Genomic DNA, 18,939 nt, shown 5'->3' with positions numbered 1-18,939 from the left:
TTGTTGTAATGCTTTTGTTCACTTTCATTTCAAATTAAAAGTATTTTTTTCTCCGATGAGGTGAGGTTACCAAAACACTCCATCCATCTGCTCCTGGTCCGGCCCCTCTGTCAAATTTTAGAACCCATTGTGGCCCGCCAATCAAAAAGTTTTCCCACCCCTGCCATATACAATACAAGTACTAAACAAATTACTTGAATTGTTTGGCATCTGCATGTGGCCCTGGTGCATCTCTTACCCGGTATAACCGTCTACCCACGGTTGTGGTTAATTGCAACACTATTGTTGTTTAGCATTCATATGTAATCCGTCGTATCTGCATCAGTGACTCTGGGCTCAGTTGCGGTTTATTTTCGATAAAGCCGTGACTCTGAGGAGCGCGGCAACAATAGGAAATAAATGTTGAAGCTGAAAGCAAAACTGGCTGTAATCTACCTTTGGGAGAGGAGATTATACGTGCTTCACATCAAGCAGAGCAAATTCAACATAAAGACGCTATGAAAGCGGCCGGCTTGATTTCGGCTCTAAACTCAGCGGTTAGGTTAGCTGCTGGCAGTCACTTCACAGGGATCACTTTTGCGCGCGGAAGTACAGAGAATCGGGTTGACTATGAATGCATTTTTTTAAACACCATTTGATGTGCCTAAACGGAATGATTAAAATATTGTAATCAGCAAAAACAACTGAAAAACCAATCGGAAATTGCAAAACGGATTACCACAGTAACATTGCGATGACAAGCTTGTAAAAGTGGGTCACATCAGGCCCAAAAAAGTGATTGATTCCGTCGTGCCACTTCAGGTTGACGGAGGGGTTGTCGGTGACCTACATGGGAAGTATTCGCATTGAAAAGGGTTCATTTCCTCCAAGCTGTCATGCGCTGGCCACCACATGACGTAAAACCACAGTCAACTTGCATGAGGTCACCGTGTCCCAGATTTCGTAAAAACAGCATGCTATCTTGCAAAATGGAATTCAAGGAGAATTTTGGTAAGAAAATATGGTTAGTAGAACAAGCTGCGGCAAACCGAGACCCCCTTAAAGACGTTGCATAACGTTACTGGACGGGGGCAAGCTTCAATTAAAATCACTAAATATGAAAAGTAGGATTCTGTGCAACCACATTACAAAGACCAATAATGAATATAATATTGCATTCAAATGACAGATTTGCAAATCTTAGTGCAAAATCTATGGCAATAGTACACTATTCAAATTTGCTGAGCCCCTCCTCCTCATTTCTCACCCTTCAGCATTTATTTATGCAGCACTTTCACCTCCACTCCTTACCAGAACGTCTTCTTACATCTTTTTTTTTTTCAGCCTCAACACGTTGAGAGCGGAGCTGCTGCCATACCCGGTCCTCCTTTTTTTGGTGACTTGACAATGCGTCCATGTCTGGCATTGTCGAAAGTCTTTACAGAGGTTCCATCAGGATGACTATTATATGATGGGAGGTATTGAGTTGACGATTATTTGTTTGGTATTTTAGAATTGTTATATTTCAAGTTATTATTTCTTTATAATTTTTAAAATATTGCATATTACTAGTTACTTGCATTTGAAAGTAGTATATTTATTTAAAATATTAATGTCTAATGCTAATTATTACTTTTACGTTTAGGACTATTACTTTTTTTAAATCAGTGGTTGATTTATTAATGTTTACATTTTATAAGGAAAAATTGTTGAATTATTAGTTAACTTGTAATGAGGATATTTAGGGATAGAAGAATGATAAATGTTTGGACCATTGTGGGAGACCACTAGTTTTAGTTATTATTATTTTGAATCAATAACAAAAATTGAAATATTCCAACAAATATTGGGTCCAGCAAATAAATAGTTCCAGATTGCACACCTTAAATGAAAATGAGCCGATTTTTTGCATACTGCGATTTTTGGCCCATTCATTTAAATCATATCTTCGTTTTTCATTCTTATTTTTTTATTTTTCGCATGAAACCATGATGGTGGACGGTGTGACTAACAGCGACTTCTCAGCCATGTCATGTGCTGACTATGATTTGAAAGCATTAGATGCGTTCTCAAGAGAGATTCTTTATAATACTTCTATGCCCTATGATGCCTGACAACCATGAACGAGTAAGAAATCCACCACCTATGCCTATATTCATTATCATTTATTTATTTTTTTATGTTTCAGCTTGTGAGGTTACATCACGCTGTGTAGAATGCCAGGCTGCTTCTCGCATCCAACGGCGCTTCCAGTAGCTCATTGTGCTCCCACAGCTTGACGCTAACCAAGTGTGGCTATGACAGCATATGTGTGGGCTGTAAAGCAGGACGGATAGTGAAGCTGGAAATCTGTGTGATGGGTCACGTTAATATAGATCACTATTTCCTAAAGACCAACTCATTACTCATTGCTTTTCATCCAAAGATGACACATCATCACCCCAGCCAGGACGCACTTGTGCCATTCTGTCCGTGCAAACAATACGCTTCATGAACGATTAACATTGGGAGTTTTTTTTTTTTTTTTTTTTTTGGCAGGCGAGCTAAAATATGAGCCTCTATAATAGCAGAGCTGTCACTACCCCTAATCGGTTTGATTAACGAATGAAAAGCCTGGATGATTTGGATCTGACCTTATGTCATTCATATTTATGCACATTAAAGCCAGATGCTTTTGTTGACTGCAGATATATTAATGAGGTTTGACTACCAGAAATCAGGCATCCTTGTGGAGTTGCAAAACAACAACAAAAAAAGCTCCTTTCTGTGTCGTGAACACGTGCGAAAAAAAGCTTTGCGGAGGTGAGAGAGTGCATGAGAGCACAGGTGCACCGTTAATATAAGGACGCACCAATTTGGCTCGTATGTGGCCTGTGATTATTGAAGCAAGAACATTTAATTTGACATCTCCCTCTCCGTCTCTTGTTGACTGTGTGTCTGTGCATCAGACTAACGAAAAACAGAATAAGTAACAGACGGTTGCAATGATATGAACTGTTGGACCGGCATTTTCGGAATGAGTGTTCATTATTATTAGGACTAAATAACATTAGTCACAAATATGCAAATAATTAAACTCACTTGGTAGAGTTCAAGATACTGGCGACAAGGTAACAAGTCGTACGGTATTATGAGAATGAATTCAGCTTTGCTTCAATGTCATTAAAAACAATATAAAAAGCTATATATTTTCTAAAATCATGTTTTTCGCATTACGAGAACATTTTTCTGTTTTTTCTCTCCGTACAGAGTTGCTCCAAAGTCCTAGTACCAATAATAATCTGATGTTCATGTCCTAATAGAAAGAGCATTTCATTCAATTTTTAAAAACTTTCCATCACGATGCATTCACAAAACTGCTCCTCAAATCCTCTGCTTCCGTAACTCTCTCGCACACACAAAAAAAAAAATACTTTATGGGAGTACAATACCATGTTTTCATAATTCAACAACTGAAATGCTAATGCTTGATGATGATTTTTGCATTCATTCCTTTATGTTTTTCACGATTGATGACTGTTTCTGTACCTTTTCATTCCTGAAGGCCTCGGACGAATATTGCGAGCTACTGGTATTATGAAATCTGCCTGGCAACACGAGCTAGCTGTATTCTGATTGGATAAAAACTCTAACCTAAAAATTCAACGCTCTGATATAATATGACATCAATGTGAAGAATATGATCATGATTTATTGTTTATGTTAGACCAGCAGAAAAGCTTTGAAGGCCTTGACCGCCCACCACTGCATGATGCATTATATGTCGTGTTCCAATACACACAATTTAAATCGCAAATCTATTATCGTTATTATGATGCTAATTAGGGATCGACAGGTATTGGTGCCAAAACTGGAAGTCTGTGGCCAAACTCATAAACCCCCCAAAAAATTACGATACTACACAACGATACCACTTTCCAAGCCTGACATATAACTTCTCTGCAGGTGAATAGGAGCCATATCAGGTATGCGGGTATAAATGTCTCAAAAAGCTGTCACAAGCATAACTTTATTTACACCTCATAAATGTATATTTTCCCTTTTTCTGCAGTTTTACCACACACACAACGCAATAGAAACTGTTTGAATTAATTCTATTTAGCCTGCGCACACACCTTTATTTGCAGAGGTAGCCGGAGAACGCGCAGGCAAGTGATGTACTGAATATTCAATCTTGCGAGATGCGACTCTTCATGCTTTATTCACAGGCAGAACGCTAGTTTACTTTGAGCGGCGCTGCATGTTTAATGAGGCATCTGTCGGCCACTTTAAGATGATTTACCTCACCTCGTTTGCAACCAATAAACACGTGGCGGTGCTTCGAATCAAGCGTAACCTCATCTCCCATGCGTGACGCTCTCATTGTACTGTAGGTGGCGACAGCTGCAGTTACGTTTGCTTTACCATTTTCAACACTTCAAAACAATTGGTGCGATCGAGATTAAATGAGTTTGTGAGTAGGTACGCTTATGGAAAAGACTTAGCAGAGGGCCTACTGGGACAATAAAAGCAATAGTGTGTTATGTGAACTGCATGTACGCCTGTGGAATAAATGTTCCAAGTGGAAAATTGGGCTTAACACATCATACTAAGACGGATAAGCCAACACCTGCTTGTTTAGCATGCACCTGCTGCCTCTCTCTTTGGTGCTTTTTCATTTATTTATTTATTTATTTGGGAGCTTGCGGCTTTCAGGTTTGTCTCTTCAGAAAAAAAGCACATTTTTCTTCCGCAAAATGTGTTTTCTTCAGGAAAGCTTTGCCATTACTTCCTTTTAACACCTTATAAGCATACTACATTTCTACATTTTCTTACTTATTTCCCTGCTTAACATTTGATATGCTAACATTTTATAGCCCTATATGTAAATGGTGCATATTTATAGCAGGAAAACTAATTTTTAATTCATACCACAAGTTTATGCTCCCTCAAGGAGGTTACGCTTAATCAAAATGGCAGCATAAGGATATTTTACAGTAATGGGGCGAACATGGCAAGGGACAATGCAAGCATGTTATATAGAGCTGCATAGTGGAGACATTTACATTTACATCCATCTTTACCATACTGATCAGCTTATGAAAAAGCATTTTTTCAAAGGGCGATTTTAATCACAACCATAAACAAATTATGAAAATAAATACATACGTGAGCATTACAAAGACAAACAAATTAGGTTGTGCAGATGTGTATGCTGTATTTTATTTTTGTTTCCCATACCACTGATAAAAGAAAATAATTATGATGATGACCACAGAATATACTGACACGTATACCTGTGTCCTGGTTGCTCAGCACAACATGGTGAGAATAATAGTCAAAAACAATTTTAAATAAAGACACCCACCCAGGCTACACACCGAGGAGAGATTACAGAGAATTTGTTACAGAATTGACCATGCATCCATTCAGTTTCTTTCAGGCTTGCCCTTATTAACTTAGCAGTTAAACTCACCCAGCCAACTTTAAGCAGGGTACTAACTTGATTGGTTGCCACTCAATTGCAGGAGATACATACTAACCACTCCTCCAACAACCTAACATACCATTTTCTTTGACATCACCGACGTTAGAAACACTATCGATAAAGAATAATGAAATACATAGATGGGACCAGCCTTGTTTTTGAACGGTGAAAAGGCCTCATGAAGAGTCAACAGAAATGCCCAGGGACCTGAAAGCATTAATGCATTCAGTCTGTTCAGGATCCCCAATGACTGCGAGAAACAACTCTCTCCCTCTCACTCTTTAACATAACAGTCTCAGTCTCTCTCTCTCTTTCGGGTGGCAGCCACTCAGACTCTGATATTAGCCACAGGCGACCAGAGGATCCCAACATAGCTCAAAGGTATATATACGAATGGGGGCTTGTCGGGGGGAGAGATCCCAGTCCGAACCAAAACTCAGCCGCACGAACCCCTCACTAGGATATCGCTATGCTGCTTGTAGACTTGAGTGAGTAGGATGGAAAGCAAAACAAGTAGTAACTGTCCATGGTGATAATATCGCGCGTGGCGCTATCGGAACTGTCCCGGGTCCTGAACTCCATTTCTCTTTTCCCCACACACAGACGCAGTACAACGGTGGCATCATAGCCAACATTGTAATTATATTGTGGCAGTCCAGGCAAAAAAATAAAAATAAAAAACAAAATAAATCAATAAAAATAACGTTCATTAGAAGCACGAGTGGATGAATCTTTTCGATGGAATGAATGTTTTTAGATCCGGATCAATTTGGCCCAGGGGTTTAATATAACAGCTATGCCTGATGAGATTTTTGCTTGGGATATTTTCTTTTTGATAATTTCCAGAATTCTTTGAATAACTTTAGTCAAGCCAAGATTATTATTTCTTTTAGCATGCGGCTAATGATGCTGTGGAGGGGGTGTGTGTGCGTGAGTGTGTGTGCGTGTGCGTGCGTGTGCGTGTGTGTGCGCGTGCGTGGGGGTGTGTGCGCGTGTGTATGTGAATGTGTGTGGTGAAAACACGCGTGTTGATCCGCGCTGCAGCAACGTGCTTTGGCTCCTCTTACCAGCCCTGCAGCCTTCTTCTCAATCTGCATTCACACCGAAGCTGCTTTCACATGCCACGAGGTGTGTAATTCTATAACGTAACAAAGGGAAGCATTTTTCATTTTCATTGTATTTTTATTACTGTTTTTGGACTTGCTTTATTTTTATTTATTTTTTAAACCATTCTTTTGGTTTGTTTTGGACGATCTCGAGCCTGGCTGAGCTCCTCGTCGCGTAAAAAAAGGAGAAAAAAAAGCTGCGTGATGCATCGTGGGCTGGGAAACCACTAAACAAGACTGGCATCTGCACCAGGCGAGGAGACGAAAAGATGGTGAGGATGACGACGGCGGCGGCGGCTTCACCAAATTTAGCCTCCAAGTGCTCGACGGCCATGGCGAAGCCTTCTTCCCTCGCCCGCAAGCTCTTCCTCTGGCTCTTCATTGCCGTCAACCTTCCCACCAGGTAAACAAGCTCGCCTCCGAAGCGGTATTATTATTATTCCCTGTCACTGTTAGCTAGCGTTAGCCTTCGCCTAGCCGACGATGCTACCACCAAATTTAGCTAAATGTCACAACGTCGTTCTCGTTCGTATTAGTGTCTAACGTCACTCGTAACACACCCACACACAGCCTAATCATGTGTTATGCACTATTATAAATCAAATAGAGTGAGGAATGAGTTTAAAGCGCACATAGAGCGTCATTATTAATATTTAAGGGATATTTTGGATGATCGGAGGCTGCTGTTAAAATAGCACAGGCGAGGTAAAGTGATGCTACATATAGTGTGCACTAAGCTGTTTGTTAAGGATCAAGTGTATTTAAGTCAAAAAACCGCTCGGCTCTTACGAACATGCCACTGATGACGGCTTCAGAAGAAGAGAGAATAGAGCATTGTGGACGCTCTATGAAATAAAAGTCCATTTCTTTTTTTCTTATTTCAAAATGGCAGACGGTTACACAGAGAAGAATTAAGGAACAGCACATATGCAGAAAGCGTTCCTGCATCTTACACTATCAATGCACTGCGTGCGTTTCCATTACTGTTGTGCCTGTTCGAACATTATTTATGGATAGTGTTAAGATGGAGAACCAGAGAACGGATGGTTTGTCGTCTGTTTCGAGATAGAGAGGGGGGAAAATGGAGGCATATACTCTCTCAGGTCACTTCATTAGGTACACAGGCTTGATACATGAGAGCTGTCTTTATAAAGATGCTTAATTTTGATTGGTCTGCACTGCAACATACTGTACTTCAATTTCTAATATGGCATTAATGAAGTATTCAGACAACTGTCTCTCTTTGGATCTACAGTATCTTTCTATTGGTTATCACAGTGCCATGCATGAATACACAAGTTACAAAAAACTTTCTTATACGCACATATAAATAAAGGGTATTTCTCTCAACAGCAACCTCTTCAAGCATTCACTTTATTGATGGGTGTGTGGTCCACTTAAAGAACGAAGCGCCTCATCTCAAATAAATGTACAGGCAAAAGACATTATTAAAGGGACAGTCAAGTCAATAAATGGAAATCCAAACATTTTCTAACTTAAAGTGCCCCAAAAAGTTTATTAGTTTATTAATGCTTGTTCCCAGGTGGAGCCCCCCAAGGTTCTGTCTTTGGAACCCACTTGTGTTTATTAAAGGGTAATGTCGCTTTTATGGAATGTGAAATAAGAAGAAATATCACGCGAGTTTATGCACTTCTAGGGGTGGCCATTTTTCAGCTTGATGTTGACTAAAAAAGGACATTTGGACATTGGGACTAATGGCAGTTGCTCAGGGCTCAGGTAATGACCAATCACGCCTCACCTGTTTTCCACATTTGGTCATCTGACCTTCACAAGCTGAGCCCTGAGTCAGTGTGATATAATTTTCAGTCGACATTAGCTGGCAAAATGGATACAAACTGGTGGATTTTATTTTAATTCATATTTTACAAACACAATATTAATCAGAATGCCACGTTTTGACGAGTGCGAGTGCATATAACATACTATTTTTTTGTAAAGACAATTTTGGACTTGACTTCCCCTTTGTGTTTGAATGGCGCCCAGTGAATTAGCTTGCCTAAGAATATATGGTAACGCGACATAAGCCGCTTACTGTTTTATTATTTAATTGTTATGTATTCATGGTTTAGATGTGTTTTTTTTTCATAAACATCATTTACTCTCATTATGACTTTACTACTGGGTTAAGTTAATGATTGACGACGGGCATTGCAATTTACAGTACATACAAATTGGATACAAGTTGCTGCTGTAGGAGCGAAACTCTTGTCGTCAACATTTTGTAATTGTCTTTCTCATAGCGACCTCTCCAACAACCAGTTGCATCAAAGAGGTATTTCTCGTTACCGGTGTGTTTCTTATTGTATTTGGTCGTAGGGGAGAACTGCCATGCATCTTGGTTATCATATTGAACTGCAGCTGACTTATTGAAGGAGGTCCTCTGTTTATGATGGAGTACTGTTTCAACGGTAGCAATGTAATTAGTGTAAATGTCGGACGGCACGGTGTTGGATCACTAACTAACTATGCTAACACAAGAGCAAAGTCACATTTATTGTAAAAATGTGTTTACAAAAATAAACTTCTAGGTCATAAATATAAATATGATGCCCTTACAGTAAAGTGACAGTTTGGAGACTGAGAAACACTTTTTCTGTCTTTACAAGAGTTGCATTTGTTTGTGTCTTGTGCAGATGAAACTGCTGCTGTTGGTAACGCGAGGCATCTCTGTGTCAATTTTGTTGTAATTTGTTTGTTTCTGCGGGATTATTTTTCGTCATGCGATTCATGATGGCTTGCTGTTCAGCACAGCGACCTGTCTTGTTTACACTAGCCATTACGTAATGGCTGCGCAATTTACATTCAGGTACACTTTATTATTATTATTTAATTATGCCAAATGTAGTTATTTATTGCTGTACAAAAGTATGAAACACATTAAAATGGAATTAACGTTGGTATGGGAATATACTATACCTGATTTTTATGTATTCAGTTTATGACTTTGTTGTGTAATATTCTGTTAGTGTTGTCATGTTGAAATGGAAAACTTTCACTGTAATTGTTTGCTACAACACAGTGCAGTGTGATGGCGTTTGTTGTTCTGTGATGGATGGAGATTAGCGTTGTTAGCTCACAATTTCGCATTAATGGTACAATAATTAGCATATTATTCTCCAGTCTGTGTGGCTGACCTTGTTTCTCGTCTCTGATATGAATCTACTAAAGCTAGCAGCAATCGAGGCCAAGTCAAGTTGTTAGCATTCAGCTAACGTTGGACTCGTCTGCTAGCTTGCGCAGCGACACTGCAGCCACCAGCAGAAGCGGCATGTTGCCAAACATAGATCGCAATTATCTGCCAAGTATTTTTTCAACCCTTTTGGGGCAATGTGACCCGTGATTTTTGTTTCTTTTTTTTTTTTAAATATCTGCTCTGCATTGCCTTGTATAATGGCCTCTGCAGTAATAGGGTACCCAATTAAAGTCTGAGTGCATTGTCCACCCAGCTAACGCAGTAGGTTTTTACTGTAAATACTTGTGTAAAAAAAATACTTGAATGCAAGGCAAATGTAAAATGAAGTGGGAATGAATCAGCTGATTACCGCCTTGCTGTTGTTTTTGTTTGAATACGTTTTGCCATTCTAGCGCAATCATGAACCATCACAGTGTGTAGTGATTGTACTAGTTAATAATTTATTTTGCGTAGTGATTAAACATCATCTAATCACATACCGTGTTTTCTTCAATAACAACATTGAAAATCCAAATCTGTGATTCACTGAATGAGACACTTACTTTAGACCTCGTTCGCAAGACCCCGGGCGCCCTTTCAGTAATATGCTACTTTGTGACTCATTGGCAGTTACTATATGTTGTGATGTCTGGTTGCATCACTTGGCATGAAAATACACAAGAAGTACTGTTTCACAGCAAAGTGACACGGCATTCAACTTTGAAGTACATGAGGCTGTTTGGAGATGTAGAAATTAAGGAAGGGCTCAGATGACGTACTGCCAAAGCATTGTTGTTTTGGAAACGATGTATGAGTTGAAACCAGACAGTGTTCAAACTCAGATGTCTTTGCAGACCCTGCCACTCACTTTTTAAAGAGCCCAACTATGTATATGGCAAGTAGCGGTACTTGATATCACAGAGTACTCAAATATAAGTGCTTGTGTATTTGTACCCAGTCTAAACAAATTGGCACCGGTGAATCCCTAGTTATTACTAGGTAGTCCAATTCAGTCTCTTGAATGGGAAACCCAAAATGCATTGCTCCTTTGTTATCAGTTGAAAAGTTTGAAACACTGTGATTACAATTTGCATGTCTCAATGCTCGCTGTGTAGTTATCAGACCTTGCGTTTCCTCTGTTCAATGTTGAGCGTTCAACGGGAGAAAAAAAGGAGGTGAAGCTGGCACTTAGCTTCCAATTTAGAGTCTGTTGCATTCATCACCAAGGTATTGAGGTCAGAATCATTTCAGATTCGAAGGTCGGAGGTTGCCGCAGCGATGATGACCGGTGTGTACTCATCCCAGTTGGCATGGCAATCAAGCCAAAGTGAGACAAGAGGAGGCGATTGTTTTCTCGCTTGTGTCAGTCCCTGCTGTCTTTGACCCTCTTAGTTCTTCTTCAATTTTGAAGATGCAAATTTAAATACTGCTGTCTAAATAAGTTCAGTACTTAGGAAGTTTAGTCCATACGTTTGCATAACATTGTTTCATGAAACGTGAAAAGCGGAAAACCTGCAGATTTGTTTGCATTTTTGTTGTCATGTGACTTCTGACTTACTGACTTATGTTTACGCCACACTTGTTTGATAGCATTTTGATAGAATTAATACACACATTCACCTTTATTTTAGCGCAAATGTAACCTATGAAACCAAAAAAATTACGTATATTAAATTAGATATTTTTATTGTAATAAAAATGTAATAAAAACATAATAGTAAAAATTGTGATCATGAGACCATGATAATTTAACCGAAAAAAGTGGGCTTTACTGGAATGCAAATTTAGAGATTTAAGTGTATGAATAGCTCATATATAAGACAACTCAATGTGCCCACACAAAAGCACGACACCTAAAAACATTTATCAACGGAACAGCTGAAGTCATTCAAGGATGTATGGCCTTATGTGTGTTGTCATTTTTCTTTTTTTTTTTTTTTATTGAACTCCAAATTGTACGACTTTTTCCTATGAATGTTCCACTGTAGTTGGATTGTGCTACTGATATGCTCTTGTTTTGGACTTCATTATGTTGTACCGAATGAAGTGTCAGTTGAATACATGTGATCTGGTTTCAGTTGAACCCATAATCAGCCGGGCTTTCCCCGCCAGAGGTCGGTTATGAATATAACGGCACTGACCCACTTGCAAATCTTGTCCTCGACTTGTGCACGGTCACGCAAGTGTTACAAAGTAGCATTCAGTGGATTTAGTTTTTTGTTACTCACTAAAAAGTGACTAATGGCATGGTGTAGGAGGACTGTGGTCACAATGCGACATCCAAAGCGGGGGCTGCTGTTTTTCTTCATGGGCGTAGAACTAATTTCATGTTGAGCGGTGATAAGTACATAGGTTCATTTGAGTCGGGTATGTTTATTAGCCACGGTGTGAGTAAAACATGCGGACGCAGGCTTGTATTCTCTCACTGATGGGTTTAATGTGGGTACTAATGGAAGACACTAATGATATTGTGATCATCTGTGTAGACGATCTTATCGGTTTCCTAATGCTAAACATGGCCCTCGCTTTAGTTGCGATTAGCTGTTCGCGGTTTTGAGTGCGGCATGCCGAGCAAATGCAATTCCTTCTTGATATGCCAAGAGAAGTATGCAATGCTTTGAACGAGACATTTCAGCCCAGAGCTGTTCATTGCGCGCTCACGGACGTGCACATGCATATGCATGAAAAACAAACTTTGGCGCAGGCGTCTCAGAGGACCTTCAGGTACTTAATTAGCAGGCAAGACCACAGATCTGCTCGTGCTGAAGAACACATGGCTCTTTCCGTTTGATCTGCTTACATTTGGAGCTTTTCCCATGTACACAGTGAAAGAGTGGAAACTCCAAAGTCAAACTCCACTGCGTTTGTACACTGATGTGGTCGTACAATTCAGAACTGGACCAAATATAATTGAAAGCATACATCCGTAGAGTTGCACAAAACCTTTGGAAAAAGGATTCCATCTGCATGTGTTTTGCTTCTTCTTTGGCTTTTTGTAACATTCATTGCTCAGAAGAACCAGCCTTAAAAAGGGCTGCAAAGAATCAAACAATATGAGATGATTTGTTTTTATGCTTAGTGGAAATGTTTACATGGCATTATTCACCAAGCAGGAGTCATAATTTATTTCCAGTTTAAAACAACTACGGTCCAACAAATCACATAAAAATAACACGACAATTAAGAATAAGCGTGAAGGTACTCTAAAAACTTGCTTGCATAACATGTTTTAAATACTTGTAAAACTATTAAACTTCCAAGCAAGTGGCTAACTAAATAACTATGGTAGGCTAACTTTTAGTTGTCTTTAATCATGATCTTACCAACTTATTTTTACACTCCAAATCCAAACAAAGGCTGCTTGAGCCTTTGCACAACTGTGTGAGACATTTCTTAAGGGGCGACCTGAGTAACATAATTTACATTTGATGTTTCGGCATTGGATGTTCAAGTGGAAATGGATGGCGCGTTATGGCTCTCAAGGCAATGTAAAGGAAAAGTGCATGTCAAACTCTTATTGCTGGCTCTCAGCCTCGGAACATGAGAACGCTATCAGATCTGTTACCCTGCCCCCCTTCTTTCAAACGTTATTATTTTATCCAGAAGCCTTGTTTCCTCTCATCGCCCTCAAAGCCTCGCTAAAAGAAAGCTCGGGACTTGGTCAAGATTGCTCCTGTGTGCTTAGTGATTCTTACTGGTGGTGTAACAGCTCTGCACTATACTGGAATTCTATTTTTGTCAAATCCTTTTGTGTGTCTTTGTATTTCGATTCTCCCACATTTTCCCCCTCGGCCTTACTGTTGTTTCTGACGCTTGACACTATTCAGCAACCAACGTTTGGATGGTTTTCACATAGCTCCCATTCACTAATGTGATCCTGAGGCTTAGGGATAAACTTAACTTGAACATATATTTCTGCACATGATAAATTAATTGGCACAAAAATGTCTGGGTATGTTAAAATTTTAAATTTGGAACTTTGTTATTTTAGTAATTGGAGGTGTTGACTCTAATTCTGCCTTAACTACACAACTAAATCTAATACAGACTTCAGTTATTGTTTTTGTTGTCGTCTGGATGAACACAATTACATTTTGCAACACTAATGATTCTTGACTGTGACACTCAGATTTCCTTTCTAAAAAATTGGAAGGGTGAACACATTTTCCCTCCTACGTTAATGCCATACTGTCATGTGCATCCAATTTGATTTGAAACAATAATACAAATCCCCTTTGTTCTAAACGTGTAATTTAACATCATGCTTGTCTGTGAAATAGCAATACTTTTTTTTTTTAACTCCTGGTTAAGGGCTCTTGAGATGTCATTACCTTTTCATCCTGCAAGGTGAAGAAGCATATTTGAGATAGTTGTCTTGAGCAAGACTCCCAGAAGTCTGGAAGCCATCAAAGCATGTATAAGACATGACAAATATTTCTATCTTCAAGTAGAGTCAATAAGTTACACCCTAAGGCGTCAAAACTTATTATTACAATTTACTAGATACTGTCCAGTTTATCCAAAAGCTGAAGCGAACGAAGAAACTAAAAATACAGCCATCTCTCCTTTCAAACATAACTGAGTGCATGCATTCTTCTGCGCATTGCAGCACCTTCCAGACTGATGACGACGATGAGGTGACCAACAAGACATGGGTGCTGACCCCGAAGGTGTACGAGAGTGACGTCACACACATCCTCAATGGCCTACTAGACGGATACGACAGCAAACTGAGGCCCGATATCGGAGGTAGGTGCTGATTTTTCACAGAACAGTTTTTGTCAGATAACCATACAGCCACTTTTAGGCTTTTAGCGGCAAGTTTGCCATCCTGGAACCTGCATTAGCACCCAGCTACTTTGCTATAGAAAAAAGATGTGAAAGCAACATTAAATATTAAATATTAATTGCCATTGTAGTTATTTAAATACAGGCATTTCATAAGTTTATGTTACTTGACAAAAATTCATATCTTCGGGAACTGGCAAGCGTTGAGAGATCAAACCTGTTTCACTTGAAAGATAAAGCCAAGTTTTCTGCTGCGATGGCCATGTCATGCCATTGTTACTTCACAATCAGTGATTTTAATTTTAATGTAAAATGTGGTTTGCACTGATTTAATTTCTGTTTACTGATGCATTTACTGGAAACGAGAAGGTGTTTTGCAGAGATGGGGACTTTACCCTATTTTGCCAATTCGTCGTCCGTCCGCGACCTGGGCACCCTACAGTCATCGTCACTTCCATTATTAATAAAAATAATTGTCCTGGGTCCACAGGGTACCAGAGCCTTTCTCAGATTATTGTTGTCAAATGGCAAATTCACAGATGAGGTTGAATTGGAGGCACTGTGGCAGTGTTAATTGAACTTCATCCGTTTGCTCAATTTAAATGCAACTTAAGATGCTTATTTTGGCTCTCAATTGCTTCTTCACACTGCTGCACTTATCGCTTCCTTGTTTTTGTCCACTTAGCGCTCTCTCTCTCTCTCTCTCTCTCTCTCTCTCTCTCTCTCTCTACTCTCTCTCTCTTCCTCCCTCCCTCTCTCTCTCTCTCTACACGCAACAGCACGTAGAGATTTCATTCTGCTCCAAGTGCTAATATTTGAATTCTATACATGCAACACTTGACCCGGTTAGTGATGACGAAAAACCCACATCCGTCCTTGCTTAGTCCATTCTTTAAAAAAAATGAAAAAAATGCTTCCGTCGCCAAAGTTGGCATCCGTCTGGAACAGACGGATAGGCCGTTCAGTCCCTGGGATTGAATGCCCATCTATGGTGTTTTATGTCTTAGAGTTTGATAATAATTAATCATTGGGATGTGTGAGATCAGATTTTGGCTTGAAATTCTAAGAGGTTTGCAAGAAATGAAAGACCATTTTGCAGTGTAACCAAGTTTTGTTTTGTAAAGATTGTAATAAAACATTTTTATGTTAACATTTTAAGATAGAGCTTTCAGGAAATAGAAGTTGGGTTTTCAGATCTTCAACAGTCGTTTCAATAGAAAGTAACTTCTGAAACACGCCTTCTCGTCTTACAATTCTTTCGGTGAGTTACACAGTGTCGCACCACTATTTACCAAGCTCACAAAACTATATCCATCTTTGCCACACATTGAAAGGAACACCATGAGCTAAACTCATATTTTACCATTGATAAAAATAGATAAATGACCTCTTATCTGTAAAACAAGACACATTAAGCGCCTGAAATGACTCGCATAACCTAATTGCCATTCATTGTCAATCCATTTTTTGAACGGACAATTTTGTACGTGGCTGTGATGTGGTTGACAAGCCTTTTTATGCTTTATATTTTTATATTTAAGGCAAGTGGCTTTCCTCCTTTGCAGTGACAGGTGGGTGGGGCTCTCCCATCCACAAGCGTACATACATCACCTTGCCTTCTGAACGGGTCAGAATAGGGCATGTTGTTGTTCAGTACCCTAGAACACATGATTGATGGGGCCATATATCTCGGGGAAATGGCCCATCGGTCAAATCCTCTTATATGATGCTTTGTACAATTCTGTATTGGAGCTGGACTGCATCCACAACTAATACTTATGAATAATTTCTTTGTAATAGCTTGTATACAAATCTTACAACATAGACAGCAGTGACAGGAAATGAATGGATTGCCTCTACATGATCTTTCTGAAGATTAACACTTTCCCCCATTCAGTGTTCTTGCTACTTTGCGCTATTAACATGCAGACCTGCCTAATAAATCTTCAGTCTCAATGACATGGCAGAAATATGATGTCATTTGTCATTCTGTAGAAGCTGTCCAAAGACATAGTCTTGTAAATGAATGCTAATAAGAGAGAGAGACAAAGAAAACCATCACAGCTCCTGAATCCTGTGCATCTCAAAGTATTTGAAATCGTCTTTGAAAAAGAAGCAATCCATGTTGCCTTGTTCATGCATGATGCCATAATCAAACAAACAAAGCACGGAATGTAGAATTTAAGGATCCAGAGACGCTTGCTTATACAACTTGTTGCACAAGGAGTCCTCTAGTTTATCCAAAAGATTGAGGTGGTCAATATTTTGTCTGTAACAGCAAACACAACCTATTGTAAATGACGTTGATGATGTCGTCGGTGAAATGTCCCTGAATGATGATCTCGTCCTCTGCCGTGACAGAGGCAGCACAGGAGAACTTCTGAGCAAAGAACCGCTGAGCCTCTTTCAGCTCAATTTCAAAGGTTGCCAGGCCGCACACCCGAGTCACATATTTCTTCTTGGCTCGCGGGATTTTGGGTATCGTCACCTTTAAGTGTCCTCAGTACTTTAGCTAACCAAAAATATCTTGGCGATACTTTTGTAAGGATTGGATTCAAAGAGGATTGGTCAGTTTTTACAGCAGTCTGCATGCGCAGCAATATTTGTTCGACGTGAATCCCACGGGTCGGCATTCTGTCAAACTGACTTCAGTGACGGACGACCGTTCTGCTGACAATTGATGAATGACTGGATTACTTAAAAAACTTGATGGACTAAGCATTGATGGAAGTGGATATTCCTCCGTCAGAATAATCGTTACTAACCAAGTTAAGTACGGACAGCTCTCTCAGTAGATCACAGATCGATGTCCGTTTTCCCGACATACATTTTTTCAGGTGTTGTTATGGGGTCGGGGTACGCACTGACAGACAGACTTCTTACGGACTGACAGAATGACCAAGTGATAATTGAAGGTTGGTTCGGCTTGACAAACACTGACAGACAACGAATGCCAAACTGGCAACATTAATTAAAATTCCCACCTCGCATGAAAACTATGGACATGGAGATGGGTGGGGACAAATGAAGGCATTTCAAGATTCTGCTCCATCCTGAATGGTACATCCTGCTCGTGAAGCAAAACAGTAAGAAGTCCCCAATTCCCCTAATTTTTAGTCGGGTGTGGTATTTGAAACAGCAACCAATCCTTTTACAAACTGAGCGACCTTATCTTTGGCATGCCATTACACAAGCGTATCATCTTGCTTTCATCCTTGAGGCGATAATGTTTTTCCACCGTGTCAGCATCTTTGTGGGACGGGCATATATAAAGTTCACCTGGCTGATTTTATTTACACACTTGTGTACAGTTCCATGACAGATTTTTTTTAATATGCCTTTTAGTGTGACAAATTTCATGAGGGGCATAATCTTTTTTCGAGATCCTTATGCTTTAACTTCAACGGCATGACAGATCTGCGTTGAGTGGCTACATCAGCCCACAGCAACATAAAATCTCTTTGCGGCTGGCTGCCAGCGCCATAACCGAGCGTCATCTTCAAATGGGCTCTGATCTCCCTCTCGCACTTTCCGCCATTCCAACGGCTGCTGTCAAAATTTCACAGATACTGGAAAGTTATAATTAGCCAGCTATACTGTCATCTACCAACAGCCAATCAAGTAGCCGGCAATATGCCGCACTGAGCGAAGATGTTCTCTCCTAACCATATAGTGTGTCAGAATGATGTGGATTGAATTGAATCCCTAATTGCACCATGTACTTCCTTTAAAGTGGATCTACGGAAGCACTAGGGAGCACTTTAATGGCCTTTGAATATACCCACCCAATATACTCTGTGTTGCGTCAGTGTGTGTGATTAGTTTGTGTGTCGTGTAATGTACTGTAACAAATGCAACTGGCCAACAAATGTCCGATTACCAATTCTGATTTGAACTCAACACTGTGTTTAAAGGTTCATGGCTCTGACCAAAAATAGAATTAACGTATAACTTGCAATGTTTTTTGGCAATTGTGTTTTTTTTTATGCAGTATTTGCTTTCCAGCTTGTTCATTTTGCGCACTTATGCCTATTCATTAATTTTCCATGGATTTTTAGGCCGGTGTAGTTTGATGGGAATGTAATCTGTGGTCAATATTTTGTGACTATACATGACATAATTTTCACAGTAATTCACTGCTATTTACGACATACACACAATACGTTTGAAAGTCACAGAAGACACATTGTGTGCGATCATGCACGATATTCCACACTCGTGTGCCCTGCAATGCACTTGACGTGTATGCCTGGGAGTGACATGAAAAATGAATGCCAACCAGCAACACTCGATATATCCTCCATGTCGGCCTAGAAGGCAGCCCATATCTTTACCTGAAACCTCTTAGATGTCACGTTTAGTCAACCGTACAAATTCAATAGCCCCGTATGGCAACCGCTGACTCA

At 39.7% G+C, this 18,939-nt stretch overlaps 1 protein-coding gene across 4 annotated transcripts in view; it reads left to right on the top strand.

Annotated features, from left to right (window-relative positions):
* Nucleotides 1–6,453: 6,453 nt before the first annotated feature.
* The window catches only part of gabrg2 (gamma-aminobutyric acid type A receptor subunit gamma2), a 44,632-nt gene continuing 32,146 nt past the window's right edge, over nt 6,454–18,939 (top strand). For 3 of the 4 annotated variants that reach the window (XM_088280499.1, XM_088280498.1, XM_088280496.1), the window contains exons 1-2: nt 6,454–6,955; nt 14,355–14,494. In XM_088280499.1, coding sequence (XP_088136625.1) covers nt 6,822–6,955; nt 14,355–14,494 — 274 coding nt within the window. In that variant the 5' untranslated portion in view covers nt 6,454–6,821. The remainder of the gene's footprint in view (nt 6,956–14,354; nt 14,495–18,939) is intronic. The other variant, XM_088280497.1, reaches the window with a different exon arrangement.

The sequence above is a fragment of the Idiotropiscis lumnitzeri genome, chromosome 17 (genome assembly GCF_059441095.1).
Source record: "Idiotropiscis lumnitzeri isolate Australia: NSW breed Sydney's pygmy pipehorse chromosome 17, RoL_Ilum_1.0, whole genome shotgun sequence".
Classification (NCBI taxonomy): Eukaryota; Metazoa; Chordata; class Actinopteri; order Syngnathiformes; family Syngnathidae; genus Idiotropiscis; species Idiotropiscis lumnitzeri.
Note: the sequence above shows the minus strand (reverse complement) of the source record. Positions and strands in the feature narration are given on the sequence as shown.